At 35.3% G+C, this 18,837-nt stretch overlaps 1 protein-coding gene across 4 annotated transcripts in view; it reads left to right on the forward strand.

Annotated features, from left to right (window-relative positions):
* Positions 1-18,837, forward strand: part of CD2AP (CD2 associated protein) — a 133,467-nt gene that overhangs the window by 92,021 nt on the left and 22,609 nt on the right. For all 4 annotated transcript variants that reach the window (XM_073905063.1, XM_073905064.1, XM_025890562.2 and 1 more), the window contains 2 exons: positions 348-410; positions 18,109-18,274. In XM_073905063.1, the coding sequence (XP_073761164.1) occupies positions 348-410; positions 18,109-18,274 (229 nt within the window). The remainder of the gene's footprint in view (positions 1-347; positions 411-18,108; positions 18,275-18,837) is intronic.

Consider the following 18,837-nt stretch of genomic DNA (forward strand, 5'->3'; position numbering starts at 1 on the left):
ACAGTAGTAACATTTCAAGTCTCCATACTCAATATTGGATAGCACAAAAATAGAATATTTCCATCATCATAGAAAGTTCTACTGGAGAGTGGTGTTGTAGATGATATGAACGCCTTCATTTGACAAAGAAAGAACTGAGACCACAAAGTAACTACTTAGTCATGTAATAGTGGTAGGTAGGTGCAGGATTAGATATTTAGCCTAGTGATTCTGGTACACTGTTCCTCTGTTAAGCCATGTTTCCTCTAATGTTATTTTAAAACTAACCTGTACTGTTTAGTGGTATAATCGTCTTTGTGCTTTGAAACTATTTTTTTTTAAGTATTAACTTTGTTTTTTTTCCTTAGCTCCAAAGCCTGAGCTAATAGCTATAGAGAAGAAGTATTTTCCTATAAGACCAGAAGAAAAAGGTGAGACTAATTCTTCCACTTTCAGAAAAGTAATTCTTCCTTTTGTTGTCATTGTAAATAATAATCTCTCTCCACACGGAGTGATTTACATTGATTTTTAACAGCTGTTCAGTATTTAGCAATGTTTGGAGTTTTCTGGGAGGAAGTAGTTTGTCAAGATTGATAGGAAGTTAAGATTTCACTCAAACTGATACCAATTTACATTCATTAAAAAGTTAAACCATTACTTCAGTAAGAATGTGGTGTTTCATTATAGTTCGTTATATAAGAAAACTAAGCATTAGTTATATTTTAATTATTTTTTTAGAGTCCCAATTAAGTTAAAAAAAAATTTCTTAGGTGAGTTCTAACTTTTAAAACACGGACGTGATTTGTTATGTATTATCTAATTTTCACTGCCTATATTTGTCATATAAACTTGGAAAGTTGTTCCAAGGTACACATGTATTTTGTTAAAAATAAAAACAAAAAATATTTTGCTACTATTAATTTGGAGAAAATAATTCTCTTTGTGCAGAAAGATCTGCAATGATTATATCTAGTATACTAGGTTATATATACAGTTGACCCTTGAGCAGCATGACCCAGTTTGAACCACAGAAGTCCACTTGCACATGAATTTTTTTCCCAATAAATATGATACAACACTGTAAATGTATTTTTTCTTAGGATTTTATTAACCTTTTCTTTAGCTTACTGTATTATAAGAATAGAGTATATAATACACATAACATACAAGAAATGTGTTAATTCAATGTTTATGTTATTGGTAAGGCCTTCTGGCCAACAGTAGGCTTTCAGTTAAGTTTTTGGGGAGTCAAAAGTTATACTCAGATTTTCACCTGTGTGGGAGATTGGTGCCGCTAACTCCCTGTGTTGTTCAGGGGTCAACTGTACAAGCAACAACTTGAACACTGTTTTAGAGTGCTTCTGTTTCTACTGCCAGTATTGTTTGCCTATCCTTGTGTGTTGCCTACAGTGTTCCTTTATTCTCTTAACTGATTTCTCTCAACTTTAGTCCCTTGTCTGCTTATATTTCATATTGTTGCCAGATTCATTTATTTTTAACAGACTTTTTTTAGAATAGTTTTAGATTGACAACAAAATTGAGCAGAAAGTATAGAGAGTTCCCATATACTCCTTGCCCCCCCGTGATAGCCTCCCCCACTATCAGCATCCTGAACCAGAATGGATCTCCACTGACATTATCACCCAAAGTCCATAGTTTATCTTAGAGTTCTCTCCTGGTATTGTACATTTTATGAGTTTGGACAAATGTTTAATTTGACAAATGTGTAATGTAATATCTTACAGAATATATCTTGCTACCCTAAGAATCTTTTGCTCTTTCATCTTTCCCTTCCCTCAGCTCCTGGCAACCATTGATCTTTTTATTGTCTCCATAGTTTTGCCTTTTTCAGAATGTTGTGTGGTTGGAATCATACAGTATATAGCTTTTTCACTTTGTAATATGTATTTAAATTTTCTCCGTGTCTTCATGACTTAATAGCTGATTACTTTTTAGTGCTGATTAATAGTCTGTTAACTATCTATAGCACAGTTTATCCAGATTCACCTATTGAAGACATCTTGGTTGTTTTCAAACTTTGTCAGGTATGAATAAAGCTACTATAAATAACATCCTTGTCTGGGTTTCCTGGGGACATAAGAGTTTAGTTTACCTAGGTAAATAACCAAGGAGTGTGATTGCTGGGTCATGTGTTAAGAGTATGTTGTGTAAGAAACTGTCAGATTATCTTCCAGATTCTACCATTTTCCCATCAACAATGAATGAGAACTCCTGTTGCTTCTTATCCTGGCCAGCTTTTGGTGTTGTTGGGAACTGACCCCCAAATTACAATTTTGTATCATCTTCTTTTTCATTCACTAAATACAGTAATCACACTCTTGTCCCTGAACATGTGATGTACTTTCATAGCTTGCTTTCTTTCTCATTATCTGTGCTCAGCATGGAAGTTTTTTATATTCTTTTTTTTTTTCTTTACATTTGAGAATTTTTTATTTGTTATGCAAAAACAATTTATACTTTGAACTATTTCTTAATCTCAGCTGTAATATGGCTATTGTTAGGTCTGAGTCTTGGATCAGTTTATTTTGGTACCTGGTTATAATACCTGTCCTACATGAAAGATTCATTCTGTAAAGATATGTAGAACCACATGTAAGAACTATGTTGTTGGCTTCATTACCGACATTATGATATTCCTTTTATAGTCTCCTCCACCAAGTAGATTGGGAGTTTGTTAAAATTTAGTAGTGACTTCCCATATTCCCTGAAATCAGTCAGGTGATCTTATAAACAAAGTAGAAGGTGATGCATTTTTGTATCATTTATGTGGTCAAAATCCTGGCCATGATGAAGTAACAAGGACTGAATTTGCCCTCCTGAGTTAAACAACTAGAAAACTGGACAAAGTACATGAAATAGTGGTTTCAGATATTGGACAACAGCATAGGATTGTTATCACTGAAGGAAGTTATCACTAAAAGTAAGGCAAGCCCTAAAATTACCCTACCTCATTGTCTAGAAGCAATTTACAGGCAGCAGAAAGGAGGAAGTCCCAACAGAGCCCAGTTTTCCTGCAGAATTGCGGAAATAGGAGATAGGAGTATAGGGAGGCCAAGGCAGCTACAGTGTGTGAGGCAGAGTTCCAGAATGGAGGAAACTGCACAGACAGCACTCTGAGATCTTTGTAGGGCTTACCATGAAGCTTTGGCTGAGTACTGTGAATTACACACATAAGAAAGGAAACTTCCATAGCTGGAGAAATAACTGCTGGAAAGCATTTGGTGAAGCAGTTTCTGGAACTCACTAATAGTTCATGTTTCCACAAGGCACAGTGGAAAGACTTCATAAGGCATAGGATAGAGTCTATAAAAGATTGTATCACCTTAGACTAAAGGTTTCTTTGCATGTACCTTGGAAGCAGATTGAACTAATTCTAGAACAGAATTCAATACAGTTTGAAAGAGTATAACAAAATCTAGCAGCCACGTGTGTAAAATACACAATGCCCATTATCTGATAAAAAAAAAAATTACCAGGCATGTAGAGAAGCCAGGATAATAGCAACCTGTAACTAGAAGAAGAATTAGTCAACATAAACAGACCCAGAAATGACAAGAGATGATGGAAATAGCAGTAAGGACATTAAAACAACTATTACAGTTGTATCGCATGTGTTCAAGAAAGTAGAAGAAAACACAAGCATGATGGTGAGAGAAATGGAAAATGTAAAAAGACCCAAATTGAACTTATGCACATGAGTTAATACAGTATCAGAAATGAAAAACATTGCATGGAATTCAGCTTATTGGACACTATAGAATGAAATATTAGTGAACTGGAAGACACAGCAATAGAAACTACCTAAAATGTGCTAGAGGGGTGCCTGGCTGGTTCAGTCAGTAGAGCGTAACTCTTGATATCAGCATTGTGAGTTCAAACCCCATGTTGGGTGTAGAGCCTACTTTTTAAAAAAATGTACTAGAAAAAAAAGGAATAGAGCATTAGTAACTTGAGTGCAATATCAAATAGTTTTTTTTTTTGTTTGTTTGTTTGTTTTTTTAAGTAGGCTCCACACTCAGCATGGAGCCCAGCACATGGCTTCTTGACCTCATGATCCTGAGATCAAGACCTGAGCTGAGGTCAAGAGTTGGACACTTAATCAACTGAGCCGCCCACAGGCCCTGTTAAGTAGTTTTACGTATGTCTAATTGGAGTCCCTGAATCAATGGAGAGAGAATGGGACAGAAAAAATATTTGAAGAAATAATAGTTGAAAAATTTCCAAACTTATTGAAAACTGTAAGCCCATAGATCTAAGAAGCTCCGTGAACTCAAAGCAGAAGAAACATGAAAGAAACCACCTAAAGGAACATAATCAGTTCAGTGAAAAGCTGTGATAAAAAGAAAAGCATAAAGTCTGAAAGAAAATAATTCTCAACCTTGAATTCTCTACCTAGCAAAATACCTTTCAGGAAGTGCAGGCAAAATAAAAGCTTTCAGACAAAATCTGAGAGAACTTGTTGCCAGCAGACCTGTATATACTACACAGAAAATGTTAAAGGAAGTACTTTTTGGCAGAAGGAAAATGATGTTACATGGGCATTTGGATAAATAGAAACTAATAATGCCAGAAATGGTAAATATTTAAGTAAATATAAAAGACATTTTTTTCTTATTTTTTTTTTTTTAAAGATCTTATTTATTTGCCAGAGAACACAAGCAGGCGAAGCAGCAAGCAGAGGGAGAGGGAGAAGCAGACTCCCCACTGAGCAGGGAGCCCGACGCGGGGCTCGATCCCAGAACCCTGAGATCATGACCTGAGCTCAAGGCAGATGCTTAACCGACTGAGCCACCCAGGCACCCTTTTTTCTTGTTTTTAAATCTTGTCAATAACACCAAAATTCTTCATTGGAAAGATTTTAAAACTTTTTTTTTTAATATTTTGAACTGTATTTTTTTTAAAGATTCTTATTTATTTATTTGACAGAGATAGACACAGTGAAAGCAGGAACACAAGCAGGGGGAGTGGGAGAGGGAGAAGCAGGCTCCCCGCGGAGCAGGGAGCCCGATGCGGGGCTCGATCCCAGGACCCTGGGATCGTGACCTGAGCCGAAGGCAGACGCTTAACGACTGAGCCACCCAGGCGCCCCAAAACTTTTTTTTTTTTTTAACTAAGTGTTGGTTTCAGATTTGTGTGCAAATGTAAGGATTTTTTTAATTAATGAAACAGGACAAATGTAAAATGAGGGAAACAATTCTTAATATTTTCAAAATATTCTCATTAATCTGACATGCCTAAACCTGGTTCAAGGAAGAGAAAAAATGTCAGTGCTTTGCCTAGTAAGCTTTGGAGATGTGCATTGGGAGAGAGAACTAGTATCAGTCTGAGTGTTAAATATTGGTATAGATTAAAGGCTTTCTTTTTAAATAAAATTAAACACAAAGTTCTACCCTTTTTCCACCCTCAACAGAGGGAGCTTGTTCAGACCATGGCCAGGGCCAATTTGAGGAGCCTTAAACTTCAGAGAGGAAATACAGTATATCCCACCGGCATGTGTGTTCATGACTTTTATTTCTGTTATGATCTTAATTCTACAGAGGATATACTTTGAAAAGCTCTGCTGTGTTGAGCAGAGGGGAAAAAGGAGCTACTAGAAAACATGAACCATGGGACGCCTGGGTGGCTCAGTCGGTTAAGTGTCTGCCTTCAGCTCAGGTCCTGATCCCACATTGGGCTCTTTCCTCAGCAGGGAGCCTGCTTCTCTTTCTGTCTGCCGCTCCCTCTGCTTGTGCTGTCTCTCTCTCTCTGGCAAATAAATAAAAATAAAAATCTTAAGAAAACGTGAACCTGATTACCCTATTACCTTTGAGTCTTAAGTGACTCTCCATTGTCTCATGGGATACTTTTCAAATCTTAAGAATAAATCTTGATTGTTTGCTCCCTGCCCCAGGCCACCATGTAGTTTTTATTTTTTCAAACCTGCTTAGTAGTTTCCTGCCCCCTATTTTCTCAGAGGTACCTGAATGCTGGCCATAGTGTGCTTCATTAGAAGAATAACATCAACACTTTGGAGCACAAGTTTTTCTCCTGCTTTTTGGAAAAAGTTTCTTGGACATACCTTTCAGTATCCCACTTCATTCTCAGTGACTTGTATTCTTGATATGAAATATATATGAAAGGAAGCGAGCAACTGATATTTACTTTGGAGTGACAGAGAGAGAGACATGTATATGTGTAGGAGAGAATGTAAGCAAAGCTCTTAGGCTTATAAAATCATTTAAATGGTTACCTTTATGTACATGTTCTCCCTCGTGGTCCCAGTCATATCCATAGGAAGGGTGTAATGGGCTGCTAAAGCCCAGACTGGTTTAATACTTTTACTAGTAGAGGCAGTGAATCTGTATTCACTTGCTTGAGGAACATTTTTTTCCAGTTTCTATATCTGCAGGTGTAAAGGACAGAATTTGTCTTATTTTTCAGTTGATTCATAAGCAGAACATAACCAGATGGTACAAACCTCCAGGCAGGAACTAAATACCAGTATGTTAATAATGGCAGTAGTGTTTCATAATTAGCAGAATGGGAAGGGAGAGTTGTGCTGGTGGATGTTCCTCTTGAGGTTTTCTTGTCTATGTATCTGGCATTAAAGGAGGACAAGTTACTGTTGCTAGGAAAATGTTTACATGCTAGGAATTCACTACTAATATAGGAGACTACAGATTTTGAGGGTCTAGTTGGCAGATTTCTGGGACTTCCAACCCCAGTAAATTGAATTGTGAATCTTACCCTATCTCCTTGAAAAAGTTATACTTTATTGACTAAGATTTTGTCTCTTGCAAAAGGTTGTGTGACTGCTGCTGGTTCCCACACAAGGGTCCAATAGCATCATTAATTCATTTGTTCAGTTACTGAACTAAGAATTAATAAGGACTATCAGAGTTGGATCTTTTGTTGTCTTATTCTTGATTGCTTAGACAGTCATATATATAAAGGCTCAATGGCTTAACCACCATCTGCATGCTGCTGATTGCCTTTCAGTGTTTGGGTTTGTTCATATGCATTGCTGCTTTCTTTGTACTTTGGTTTGTTTGCATTTCATACTTTCTGCCATATATATATAATTATATAAGCTATATATAACTATATAAACTATATATGTAGTATAAAATTATATATATAAGGTATATATAATTTTTAAAAATAATATCCTTTAACAGAGGACCTAGTGGTATGACGTTTTATTTGAAATACATTTTTTTCTCCTGTTTTTGAGAGATAATTTTACCTTACATTGAATTCTAAGCTGGCAAAATAGGTTTTAGTACATAATTCAACATATTGCCTGAAATGGAAGTCTTGAGGTATTGTCTTCTTTACATCTTTGCTCAGCAGTGTTCTCTTCTTCCTCTGAGCCAATAAAAGGAACGCAGAGTAAAAAATTTAATGAAATTGAAATGTAATAAAAAGTTGTAGTTTTCCAATTCATATGCTGGCTATGGATAGTCAGTATTGTTCATATTACAGAGAGATTTGGAAATCCGTATTCAAAATACGCTTTTAAATTATGTGCTCTGGAATTTTGGTATAGTACAGTTGAGTGTGGAATTAAAATCAAGATCTGTGTGTTTAAGACTCATTTCACGGCAGTTATTATTGGAGGTACTGAACTCAAATGCCTTTCCTCTGTGATACAATCTGTAGCGCATAGACTCTTGAGTTGAAAGCTGTGGCAGGACTCTGTTGTATTATATATTTAGTATGCTTACCAGAAAGAAAACAGTACTTGTCTCTAATGTTCGACAAAGAATCATTCCAGTTTGAACCTAAAAATAATCTTGACCTCTTAAGAAGTAGCAAATATACACAAACAATGAATCATGGTACACTACATCAAAAACTAATGATGTAATGAATGGTGACTAACATAATAAAATAAAATTTTAAAAAAAGTAGCAAATATTCGTTATTATACTTAACCCACGCATGAAACAGATTTTTAATCAAATGTTAAACACGCATTAACAGTTTGCAAAATCAGTATATATATATGTGAGGCACCTGGCTTCTGCTGATCACTAGGAAGATTAATTTTTTTTTGTTTACTTTTTTTTTCTGTTTCAAATGATATTCTGACAATTGCTAGTTGACTAGTTAATATGCATGATAATGAGATTGTAACCATTCAGAGACTTAGAAAATGAGCATAATGTGTTGATTAGAAAAGGGAAGGTGATTCCAGGCCACAGAAAGAGAATGTGAAAAGAATGAGAGAAAGCATAACATATTCAGGAAATGGCTATAGGTAACTAAAAGAATTGTAAGAAATCAAGCTAGAAAGGTAGCTTGGTACAGTTGTTTTTGGTCTTGGTGGTATATCAGGATTTACATGGGTGTCTTTTAAAAATACGCTGATGCCAAGGATCCTCTTCCAAAATTTTTATAGGGTAGAACTCATTGTAGTATTTTTAAAGCTCTCCACGGGATTCTGATCTGAAGACAAAATTAATAATCACTTGTGTGATTCATGGTGTTTCAGTGCTATGGCAAAGAGTTGTATTTAGCTATTTGTTTATATCTTGCCCTGCTCCAAAAAAGATTTAAAGTAATAAGGGTTTCAGAGTTTATATTATGGAATAAAGTGTGTATGTGCATGTTTCATACAAATATGTGTCAGTCGTGTTATGACTCACGGGACATGAACTTATTACTGTGTTTGAATACTTCGTGTTGCACTTGGGAAAAAAACTTTAGCTTATAGTATAGTCTCGAAAGAAGACTTTCCTGACCACATTAGCCTTAGTTTAGCCTACCAGATTTTGAGGGATCTTGCCCCCTGTCGGGTGTTCTAGTATATTCCATACTTCTCTTTACTTGTTGACTGTGTGTTGTAGGGTCCCCCCATCTGTAATGTTCATAGGATGAATTTTTTTCCCTCCCAGTTACGTGGTATGAGTACCCTTTCCTTAGAATCCCATCTTTGTCTTGCACTCCCCTCAGAATCTTCTTATATGTGGTTCCTTCTCATTTTTCATATTCTAACTTAAAATGTCCAGTTTAATGTCACCTCCTAGACATTAGTCTTTTCTTAATTGCTCTAAAAGTAGATATTTCTCAGTATTGTCACATATTAGTTTAGATATTTTGTGCATATTTTTTTTTCCTACATTTGACTAAACCTCATGGGGTCAAGGTGTAGGGTCCGTGTCTGTGTGTGTGTGAATTTTATTCGACATTGGTTCTATGGTTTCTTGCAAAGTAAGTATATAATGCATAAGGAATACCCAGTATAATAATTGTGTAATAATACACAATATTTTTAAAAACTGGTGTGACATGTTCAGATATGTTTTTCTGAAACTGTTCTATTGCTATTATTTGAATAGATGTGGTGGTGGTGTGGATAAAAAGGAAATTGGAATGTTTTAAGAGCAAAGACTGTTTCAAACTGAAACAATAGGGAAACAGTCTGATGTAATTGGAAGTCTAGAGGGAGGAGTCATATGACCCCCCCAGCGAATAATTTCATTTTGGACCTGGATTATATCTCTCTCCATTTGCCATCCTTAGTGTCTACTTTGTCTTCAGATTGGTTTCCCTTGAGGTCACAAGAATGCTGACTGTGACAATCAGGGCAACTTGGTATCTTGTCCATTTGATAGGAAAGAGAGGAAAACCTCTCCAGAACCATAGAATGTAAGTCTTTTTCAGTTTCTTGGACGAATTTTGGGTACATGTTCAATTCCAGGCCAATAAGTCTTATAAAATGAATGTTGTGCACTTACTAGCTTGGTATAATCATATGAAGGTATGATAGATTTGAGTTAATCAACTATATTATCTGCTAGAGATGTTGACACATACTTAGGCTCTACCATAAGAAAGGTGGCTTAGGTTTTATATTAGTACATCTTGGTTGACTAAATCCCAAGGGTTGTGAGGATGGGGAAATGAGGTATGGATTATAAAATAAAGACAGTTTCTGGTGGAAAATACATATAGTTCAGCTTTTGACTTGGAATTTGATATGAATATAGGAAATATGGGATGAATCTTGGCTGAGAGTTTGTATTAAGCATTTATTTATAAGGTGCTGTCTTGGAACTTAGCTATTAAATGTATGGATACGGGTAATGTGTTCAAGAAGGTTGCTTAAAATGAGAATAGGAAGAGGGTTCAGCATGGAGTCTTAGAATCTGTGTACATTTAAGAAGTTGTTAGATGAACTGGAACTCTTGAAGAAGACTGATGAGTGACCATACAGGCAGGCAGAGAATGATCTGAGTGAGAACAACTAGTAGGGTTGTATGAAATATATACATATATACTAGATGTAGAAGAGCTGTGAAGGGTACAGGAAATTATAGGGTCAAGATCTAGGAGAGGAGGGGAGCCCACTAGAGTAAGTCCAGCATTTGAGCCTGTGTTTCCTTTTGAGGCATTTGCCAATTCGGAAAGTGGTAGCTGAACCTGTGAAAAGAACTTTCAATATATTTTAGGGTTTGAGAGACAAAAATTAGAGTTCAGGGCCCAGATAAAAGGAGATACCTTAATAAACTCCTGGACTTTAAGATTTTATTTATTTATTGGACAGAGCGCGCAAGTGGAAAGAAGAGCAGAGGGAGAGGGACAGACACCAACTCTATGCTGAATGCAGAGCCTGAGGTAGGGCTTGATCCCACAACCCTGAGGTCATGATCTGAGGCCGAAATCATGAGTCTGATGCTTAACCGACTGAGCCATCCAGGTGCCCCTCCCATATAACTTTTGACTCACCAAAAACAACCAATAGCCTACTGTTCACCAGAAGTCTTACTGATAACATAAACAGTCAACTAACACATATTTTGCATTATATATTGTATTCTTATAGTAAAGTAAGCTAAAGAGAAAATGTTATTAAGAAAATGAGAATGTTAAGGAAGAAGAAATACATTTACAACACTGTATTAAAAAAATCTGTAGGTAGGCCTGGACAATTCAAACATGTTATACATACATATATTCATATATATGTGTGGGAATATGTGGTGGTATTTTCAAAAGAAATTACTGAATTAAAGCTTAACAGTGGAAAAAAAGATCTTAAGAGGTATTGAATACAGTGAAAAGGTTCAATGTACATGGAGTTGAAGATCCAGATGGGGAGGAGAGAACAGGGACTAGAAACCTTATTTGAAGATACAGTGGTTTCTAGACTTCCAAAAATGATGAAAAGCAAAAAGCCACAGAATCAAGAAATAATACGGAGCCCAGCCTGGATATATACAAAACAAAAAACAAAAAACAAAACCTCCATACACTCATTATAGTCATGCTGCTATAAACAAAAAATAAAATAATACTGAAAGCAGCCAGAGAACAAGACACATTAACTTTAGAGGAACAAAAATAAGGCTGACAGTTGCTTCTCAGTGGAAAAAAAAATTGAAGCCAGAAGACAATGGAATGATGTCACCAAAGTGTTGAAGGAAATAACTGCTGACCTAGAAGTATAATGCCAGTGAAGATACCTTCAGAAAAAAAGGTGAAATAAAAACATTTTTAGGCCAGTCAAATCTTAAGAGAATTTATCACTGGCATGCTAGTACTATAGGCAGAATGGAAATGATTCCAAATGTCAACCTGGAGAAACAGCAAGAGCAACAGAAAAGTTTAAATAGGTAAATCTAAATATTGACTGTAAGAAACAATATATTCTGGGCTTTTATAGATATAAAAGTGCAACAAGACAGTAGGGTATAAATGGAATGAAAGTGTTAGGGCAGTAGAAAAATTTATATATCCTTGAAAGGATTTGTCCTGTAATCTCTAGGCAATTATAAAAAATAGAATAATGTATAAATAAGATAATAGGAGAATGTGGAATAACAAAAATACAAAAAGGCAAGAAAGGAGAAAAAAATGAAATGGACCAAGCCAGAAAAAAATAATACTCGGTAATTATTTTACTCAGTAAAATACCCTCTTACCCAGCACTGGCACTCCTAGTTATATATCCACAGAAAATGTAAATGGACTAAAGATTCCATTTAAAAGAAAGATTATTAGACTCAAAAAAAAAAAAATCCAACCATCATCTGCTAACAAGAGACATATCTTAATGAGAAGAATTCAGGAATGATAAAAGGGTGGACAAAAATATGCCAGGCAAATGCCTAAAAAAAAAAAATGCTGGCCTAACTATATTAATAGCTGACAAAGTAGACAGGATAGCAAGAAGCTTATTAAGAGGGACATTTAATTAAGGCCATGTGATTTATAAAGAGAAGTTGCTTTTGCAGTAAAGATGGAGTAAATGATACTGATATTCATATAAGAACTAAGTCTTAATCTCTATCTCACATAGTACATAAATTTGAATCCAGAAATAGGTATTTGCCTTATGACCAAAGTTGCACTGTAAAGAAGTGATAAAGGGCATTCTTCAGTAAATAAAACTTAAACCTTACACCTACTTTATAATACCTTATACCTACCTAGCTATCTTACAGTAGGCACAAAAGTTCCAAGTGGATGATGGCTCCACAAATTTTCTGCAAGATACTATAAACCAGTATTTCTGTGTCCTTGGAGTTGGGAACTATTTCTTTAACAGGATATATAAGACATTACTGTAAGACAAAAGATTGACTTTTTGGACTACATTAAAATTAGGAATGTCTTTTACAGAGACACCACATGGGGGATAAAAAGTTATGTCACAGAGAAGGAAATGATTTTTTACAACACAGATAAATGACAGAGTACTTATATATTCAGAACATATAAAGAATTTCTACAGATCAGTAAGAAAAAGCTTGATAAAATGCAGCTAAGAGCATTGAATATGATACTTCATCAAAGTATGAAGTTACTCAATTTCATTACTCAGCAAGGAAATACAATTTAAAGCAAAGTAAGAGTCTCACCAAAATGGGTGAAGTTTTGCAAAGGAGACTAACAATACCAAATGTTGGTGAGGATTCAGATTAGCAGAACTCCCATACACTGTTGGTGGGAATGCAAATTGTTATATCTAATCTGGAGGACTTAAGTTGAATATATTCATACCCTCTTACCCAGCACTGGCACTCCTAGTTATATATCCAGCAGAAATATGCTGTGTGTATGTACCAAAGATTCAAATAAGAAAGTTTATCATAGCATTATTTATATTGGCTCTTATTTGGGAACAACACGAATGTTCATTCACAGTTGAATGGATAAATAGATTGAAGTATATTCACATGACAAGCAAGATACTGTGCAACAACTTGAATCTTAGGATTTTACTGATGTGCAGAAGTGATCTATATAGGGTTAGAAGCCACCTTTGGGTGGGAGCAGTTGTGTAGGAATTGGAAAGGGGCATGATGGGAACTTATTGTGGCTAATGTTCAGTTCTTGGCCTGAGTGGTGGTTATTCATGTGTGTTCATGTGATGATAATTTCTTGAGCTTTGTACTTACACTTCTGAAAGTATGTTATGCTTCAGTTTAGGTTATTTCAGTGAGATTAATATGGGTAGATTTTTTTTGTCCTTAAGTTTTCTAGAAATGTTAGGAAAATAGATTCAATTAAGAATACATTTGCGGGGCACCTGGGTGGATGGGTTGGTTAAGCATCTGACTCTTGGTTTCTGCTCAGGTCATGATCTCAGGGTCATGAGGTCGAGCCCTGTGTTGGGTTCCACGCTGGGTGTGGAGCCTGCTTGAGATTTTCTCTCTCCTCCTCTCCTTATACCACATGTGCACAAGTGTGTGCTTTCTCTCTCTCAAAAATAAATTCATTTGCTACTTTTTGGATAGTACTGTGTTTTGCTCTAACACATCTTTGAGTAACAATTGATAAAGAATGGATTTGATTTTTTCAGTCTGAATTTATGCATTCGTAATCCATTCATGCTTTGGTGCCAGTATAATTATTTTACTTTTCTATTTTTTTAAATAATTTGAGTATCATTGACACACAATGTTACATTAGTTTCAGGTGTGCAACATAGTGACTCAACACATTTATACATTATGCTATAATCACCACATATGTGGCTACCGTCTGTTTCCATACTTTACTATAGTGTTTCTCGTTTCTGTAACTTACCCGCTCTATAACGGAAGGCTTTATTTCCCAGTCATCTTCCATTTTGCCCAACCCCCCACACCCCTCCCCTCTTTGCAACCATCAGTTTGTTCTCTGTATTTATAGGTTTGATTCTGCTTTTTGTTTATTCATTTGTTATTGTTTTAAATTCCGCTTATGAGCAAAATCATAAAGTATTTGTCTTCCTCAGTCTGACTTATTTCACTTAGCATAATACTCTCTAGGTTCATGCATGTTATCTCAAATGGCATCATCTTATCCTTTTTTATAAGTGTGATATTCCTCTGTGTGTGTGTGTGTGTATACATATGTACACTTCTCCCCCATCTTCCATATTCATTTGTCTATTGATGGACACTTAGGTTGTTGCTTCCATATCCTGGCTATTGTAAATAATGCAGTGATAAACATAGGGTGCATATATCTTTTAAAATTAGTGTTTTTGTTTTGTTTGGGTAAGTACCTAGTAGTGGAATTATTGGATCATATGGTATTTCCATTTTTAATTTTTTGAGAATTGTTTTTCTACTCTTATTCATGCAGTGGGGAACTAATCCTCATCTGAATTAACAAATGGATGAATTTATTACATATAGTGTTGGTAATATATTTTTATATTCTGTAGTAAATATGATAGGGCATATTTCAGTTATTTTGCTGTATTTTGTTAGCTGCCATATATTTTAGCTGCTTTCAGTTAAAAATTTTCTCCATACACTTATGATCTTTTCTCTGTCTTAAATTATAACTTCTGTACCTTACATATTTCTTCCTTTGGGCATTTGAAAAACTAACAAGATGTTTTTTGTTTAGTCTAAATTTCCTCTTGGTTTTGGTGAATTTCTAGCTAAACTAAAATTCCTTGCACAGTTGGATATCCACATATAAAAGAATGAAGTTGAACCCTTACCTCATACCATATACAAAATTTGACTAAAAATAGATCATTCACCTAAATATGAGGGGTATAAAACTAAAACTCTTAGAAGAAAACATAGGGCTAAATCTTCATGGCCTTGGGTTTGGCGATGGATTCTTAGATATGACACCAAAAGCTCAGACAACAAAAGAAAGGAATGGTTAAATTGTAATTCATTAAAATTAAAAACTTTGGTGCAGCGAAGGACATAATGAAGAAAGTAAAAAGATACACCACAGAATGGGAGGAAATACTTGCAAATCCTATATCCAGTATCAGGAATATATAACAGGTTTGGTGTTCTGATATACAAAGAGTTATAACAACTCAGCAGCAAAAAGTCCAGAAGTGGGCAAAGGATTGAAATAGACTTTTTTTTTTTAAGGAGATTTTATTTATTTATTTGACAGAGACACAGCGAGAAAAGGAACACAAGCAGGGGGAGTGGGAGAGGGAGAAGCAGGCTTCCCGTGGAGCAGGGAGCCCCATGCGGGGCTCGATCCTGGGACTCCAGGATCATGACTTGAGCCGAAGGCAGACGCTTAACGCCTGAGCCACCTAGGCGCCCCAAATAGACGTTTTTCTAAAGGAGATGTGCAAATGACTAATGAGCACATGACAAGATGTGCAGTATCATTAATTATTAGGGAAATATAAACCAAAACCACAATGAGTTGCTTCACACTCTCTAGGATGGCTATAATAATAATAAAAATGAAAAATAATAATTGTTGACAAGGATGTGGAGAAAATAGACCTCTCATACACTACTGATGAGAATGTAAAATGTTTCAGCTGCTGTGAAAAACAGTTTGGTAATTCCTCAAAAGGTTAAACATAGAATTACTGTGTGATCCTAGATATATACACAAAAGAATGGAAAACAGATATTCAAACAAATATTTGTATGTAAATGTTTATAGCAGCATTGTTCATAATAGCCAAGAGGTTGAAAAAACCCATATGCCCATCAACAGATGAATGAGGTGTGCTATATACATATAGTGGATGTTATGTAATCACAAAAAGAATGAAATAATGATACATGCTACACTGAGAATGAGCCTCAACAACATTACGCTATTGTGAAATGAGCCAGACACAGAATATTATATGAGTCCATGTTTATGACATGCCCAGAATACCAAATCTGGAGAGACAGAAGGCAGGTTGGTGATTGCCAGGAGATGGGTATAGGAGGAAATGGGAGTAACTGAACAGTGGGAACCAGACTCTTCTTTTGGTGTGATAAAAGAGTTTTGGAACTTGATAGAGGTGGTGGTTGCAGAACATTGTGAATTTACTAAATGGCACTGAATTGTTCACTTTAAATTGTTAGGTAAATTTCACCTCAGTAAAGGTAGATAAAACCTAGTTCCCAAATACATTGCCATCATATATAATAAATCAACATACTATTGTTGATTTAGTCATGGCAATACCAGAAATGATGAACTTAGTTTTAGCACCTTTGATTTCCATGAATATTTAAGTGTGTTCTTTTATTTTAGAAAAAACTACAGCGTTGACTTGATTTCAAGCTTTTAGTTACATATCTGTTAAAAGAAGTATGTTCAGTTAATCAGTGAACTTCTATTTAGCCTTCAATATTTTTCCTGATATTTTATATAAAACAGGTTTCTTAACATTTTCTAGAGATTTGGTTGACTATTATAAATGATACAGATAGCTCTTTTGGCTTATAGTTAGAATTGGATGGTATTATGATGTAATTATATGATGCATTGTTTACTTTGAGGCCATATGAAAGTGGATTTTTGTACAACATGATGACCATGGGTTTAATAGACTTAAGTTATATTTTCAAATGATCCAAAGAAGCTATACATAAATGATAAAACTGAAACAATGGTAATTTGTATTTTCATTGTTATATTAAATTTATTTTGAACCAGGGGTTTACCCATGGCTTGCATGTTTGTTCAAGATTCATAGTCACCAGTTTCTGATTGATATGAAATCTCATGAAATTATTTGTGGTCCTGTGATAGACATTCTTTACAAAGACCAAATAAATTTTGAAAATTACTCAGTATTGCACTTAAGAGCTTCTTATTTTTGCATATGACACATTTTTGCTGACTGCTATATCATGGATATCTAGTATATGTGTACCTGTGTCAGTCAAAAAAAAAAATCTGTTTTGCCCATTCCCCTACCCATTTCCCCTCTGGCAACCACCAGTTTGTTCTCCGTGTTTAAGAGTCACATGTGTGTGTCAATTTTAATATTTGTTCTTAGTACCTTGAAAGATCAGGAACCAAGTGTGTCATTGTGTATAGTACCATGCCTTTTTGATGATAAAATTGTTTTTATTAACATGGCTTAAAATCGTTCCCAGTGTTGTTTATTTCCAGCATATTTCCTTATCTAGTTCATAGAATTATTTTTTTTAAAAAGATTTTATTTATTTATTTGACAGAGAGACACACAGTGAAAGAGGGAACACAAGCAGGGGGAGTGGGAGAGGGAGAAGCAGGCTTCCCGCAGAGCCGGGAACTTGATGTGGGGCTCAATCCCAGGACCCTGGGATCATGACCTGAGCCGAAGGCAGACGCTCAATGATTGAGCCACCCAGGCACCCCTAGTTCATAGAATTATTAATGGTGTTAATAAACTGGAAACAATGAAATTGTGTTAATATATTCCGAGTACAATTGTGAGGATTATAAATACAAGCCTGTAATTTTCTCATCTGTGACTAGTCAAGCTAGCCTGCTTTTGTTAACATTGGGTGTTTTCCTTTATCATTGTGATTATTTTTAAATAAGTATGTTAAATGTCACTAGTTTCCTATACTTCAGTCTCAGCAAATGGTCTGGATTTAAGCATAGATAATATTGTCCTCTGCTTAGAGTAAAATCATATGTGATTATATATAGTATACCGCCTCTAAAAACAAAGGATGCTGAGAAGACATTAAGAACTGGGCATTATTTGTTGCTCGGAAGCTTATTAATGGTCCTCCTTCCCACCAAAGTAAGCTTTTTTAGATATTTAAGCTTACTAAATTATAACTTCAAAACAGTGAACACATAGATAATGTCTCTCTGTTTCACACATTTTCAGCCTGATGTGAGTTGTAAGAAATAGAAAAACCTAAATAATTTTGATTGTTAATAACTTGTTAAATATTTTTAAATAACCAGATGAAAAATCAGTACTGGAACAGAAACCTTCTAAACCAGCCGCTCCACAAGTCCCACCTAAGAAGCCTACTCCACCCACCAAAGCCAATAATTTATTGAGATCTCCTGGAACAGTATACCCAAAGCGACCTGAAAAACCAGTCCCTCCACCACCTCCTATAGCCAGGTAAGTTTTACCTAATTTTAATTTAGGTAATTTTAATTGAGTTAACTTACCTAATTTAGTTTATTGGTTACCTGCCTTTGACATAAATGCTTTTCTTTTTTTTCTTTTTAAAAAGATTTTATTTATTTATTTGACAGAGACACAGCGAGAGAGGGAACACAAGCAGGGGGAATGGGAGAGGGAGAAGCAGGCTTCCCACTGAGCAAGGAGCCCGATGTGGGGCTCCATCCCAGGACCCTGGGATCATGACCTGAGCCGAAGGCAGACGCTTAACAACTGAGCCACCCAGGCGCCCCTGTATTGCTTTTCTAAATGTCAAAATAATTTTTAAAGTATTTGTTTTCCAGATTTTTTCTATAGACTATAATGATTCTCTGTTAAATGATTTATATTCATACTAGGTAAATACATACCTACTAGGCTGTTTTTACATTTCTGATTTTATTGTGTTTAGTGTTATTGTGGAGGTGTATGTTTATGGAAATAATTTTGTGGACAGAAAGAAAAATTATTGTGCTATAACATCTTTAGTGTCATTAATTCAGTGTTAAAAAATGGTTATG

The sequence above is a fragment of the Callorhinus ursinus genome, unplaced genomic scaffold, assembly GCF_003265705.2.
Source record: "Callorhinus ursinus isolate GAN/ISIS: 27379988/994484 unplaced genomic scaffold, GSC_fseal_2.0 scaffold22, whole genome shotgun sequence".
NCBI classification, from domain to species: domain Eukaryota; kingdom Metazoa; phylum Chordata; class Mammalia; order Carnivora; family Otariidae; genus Callorhinus; species Callorhinus ursinus.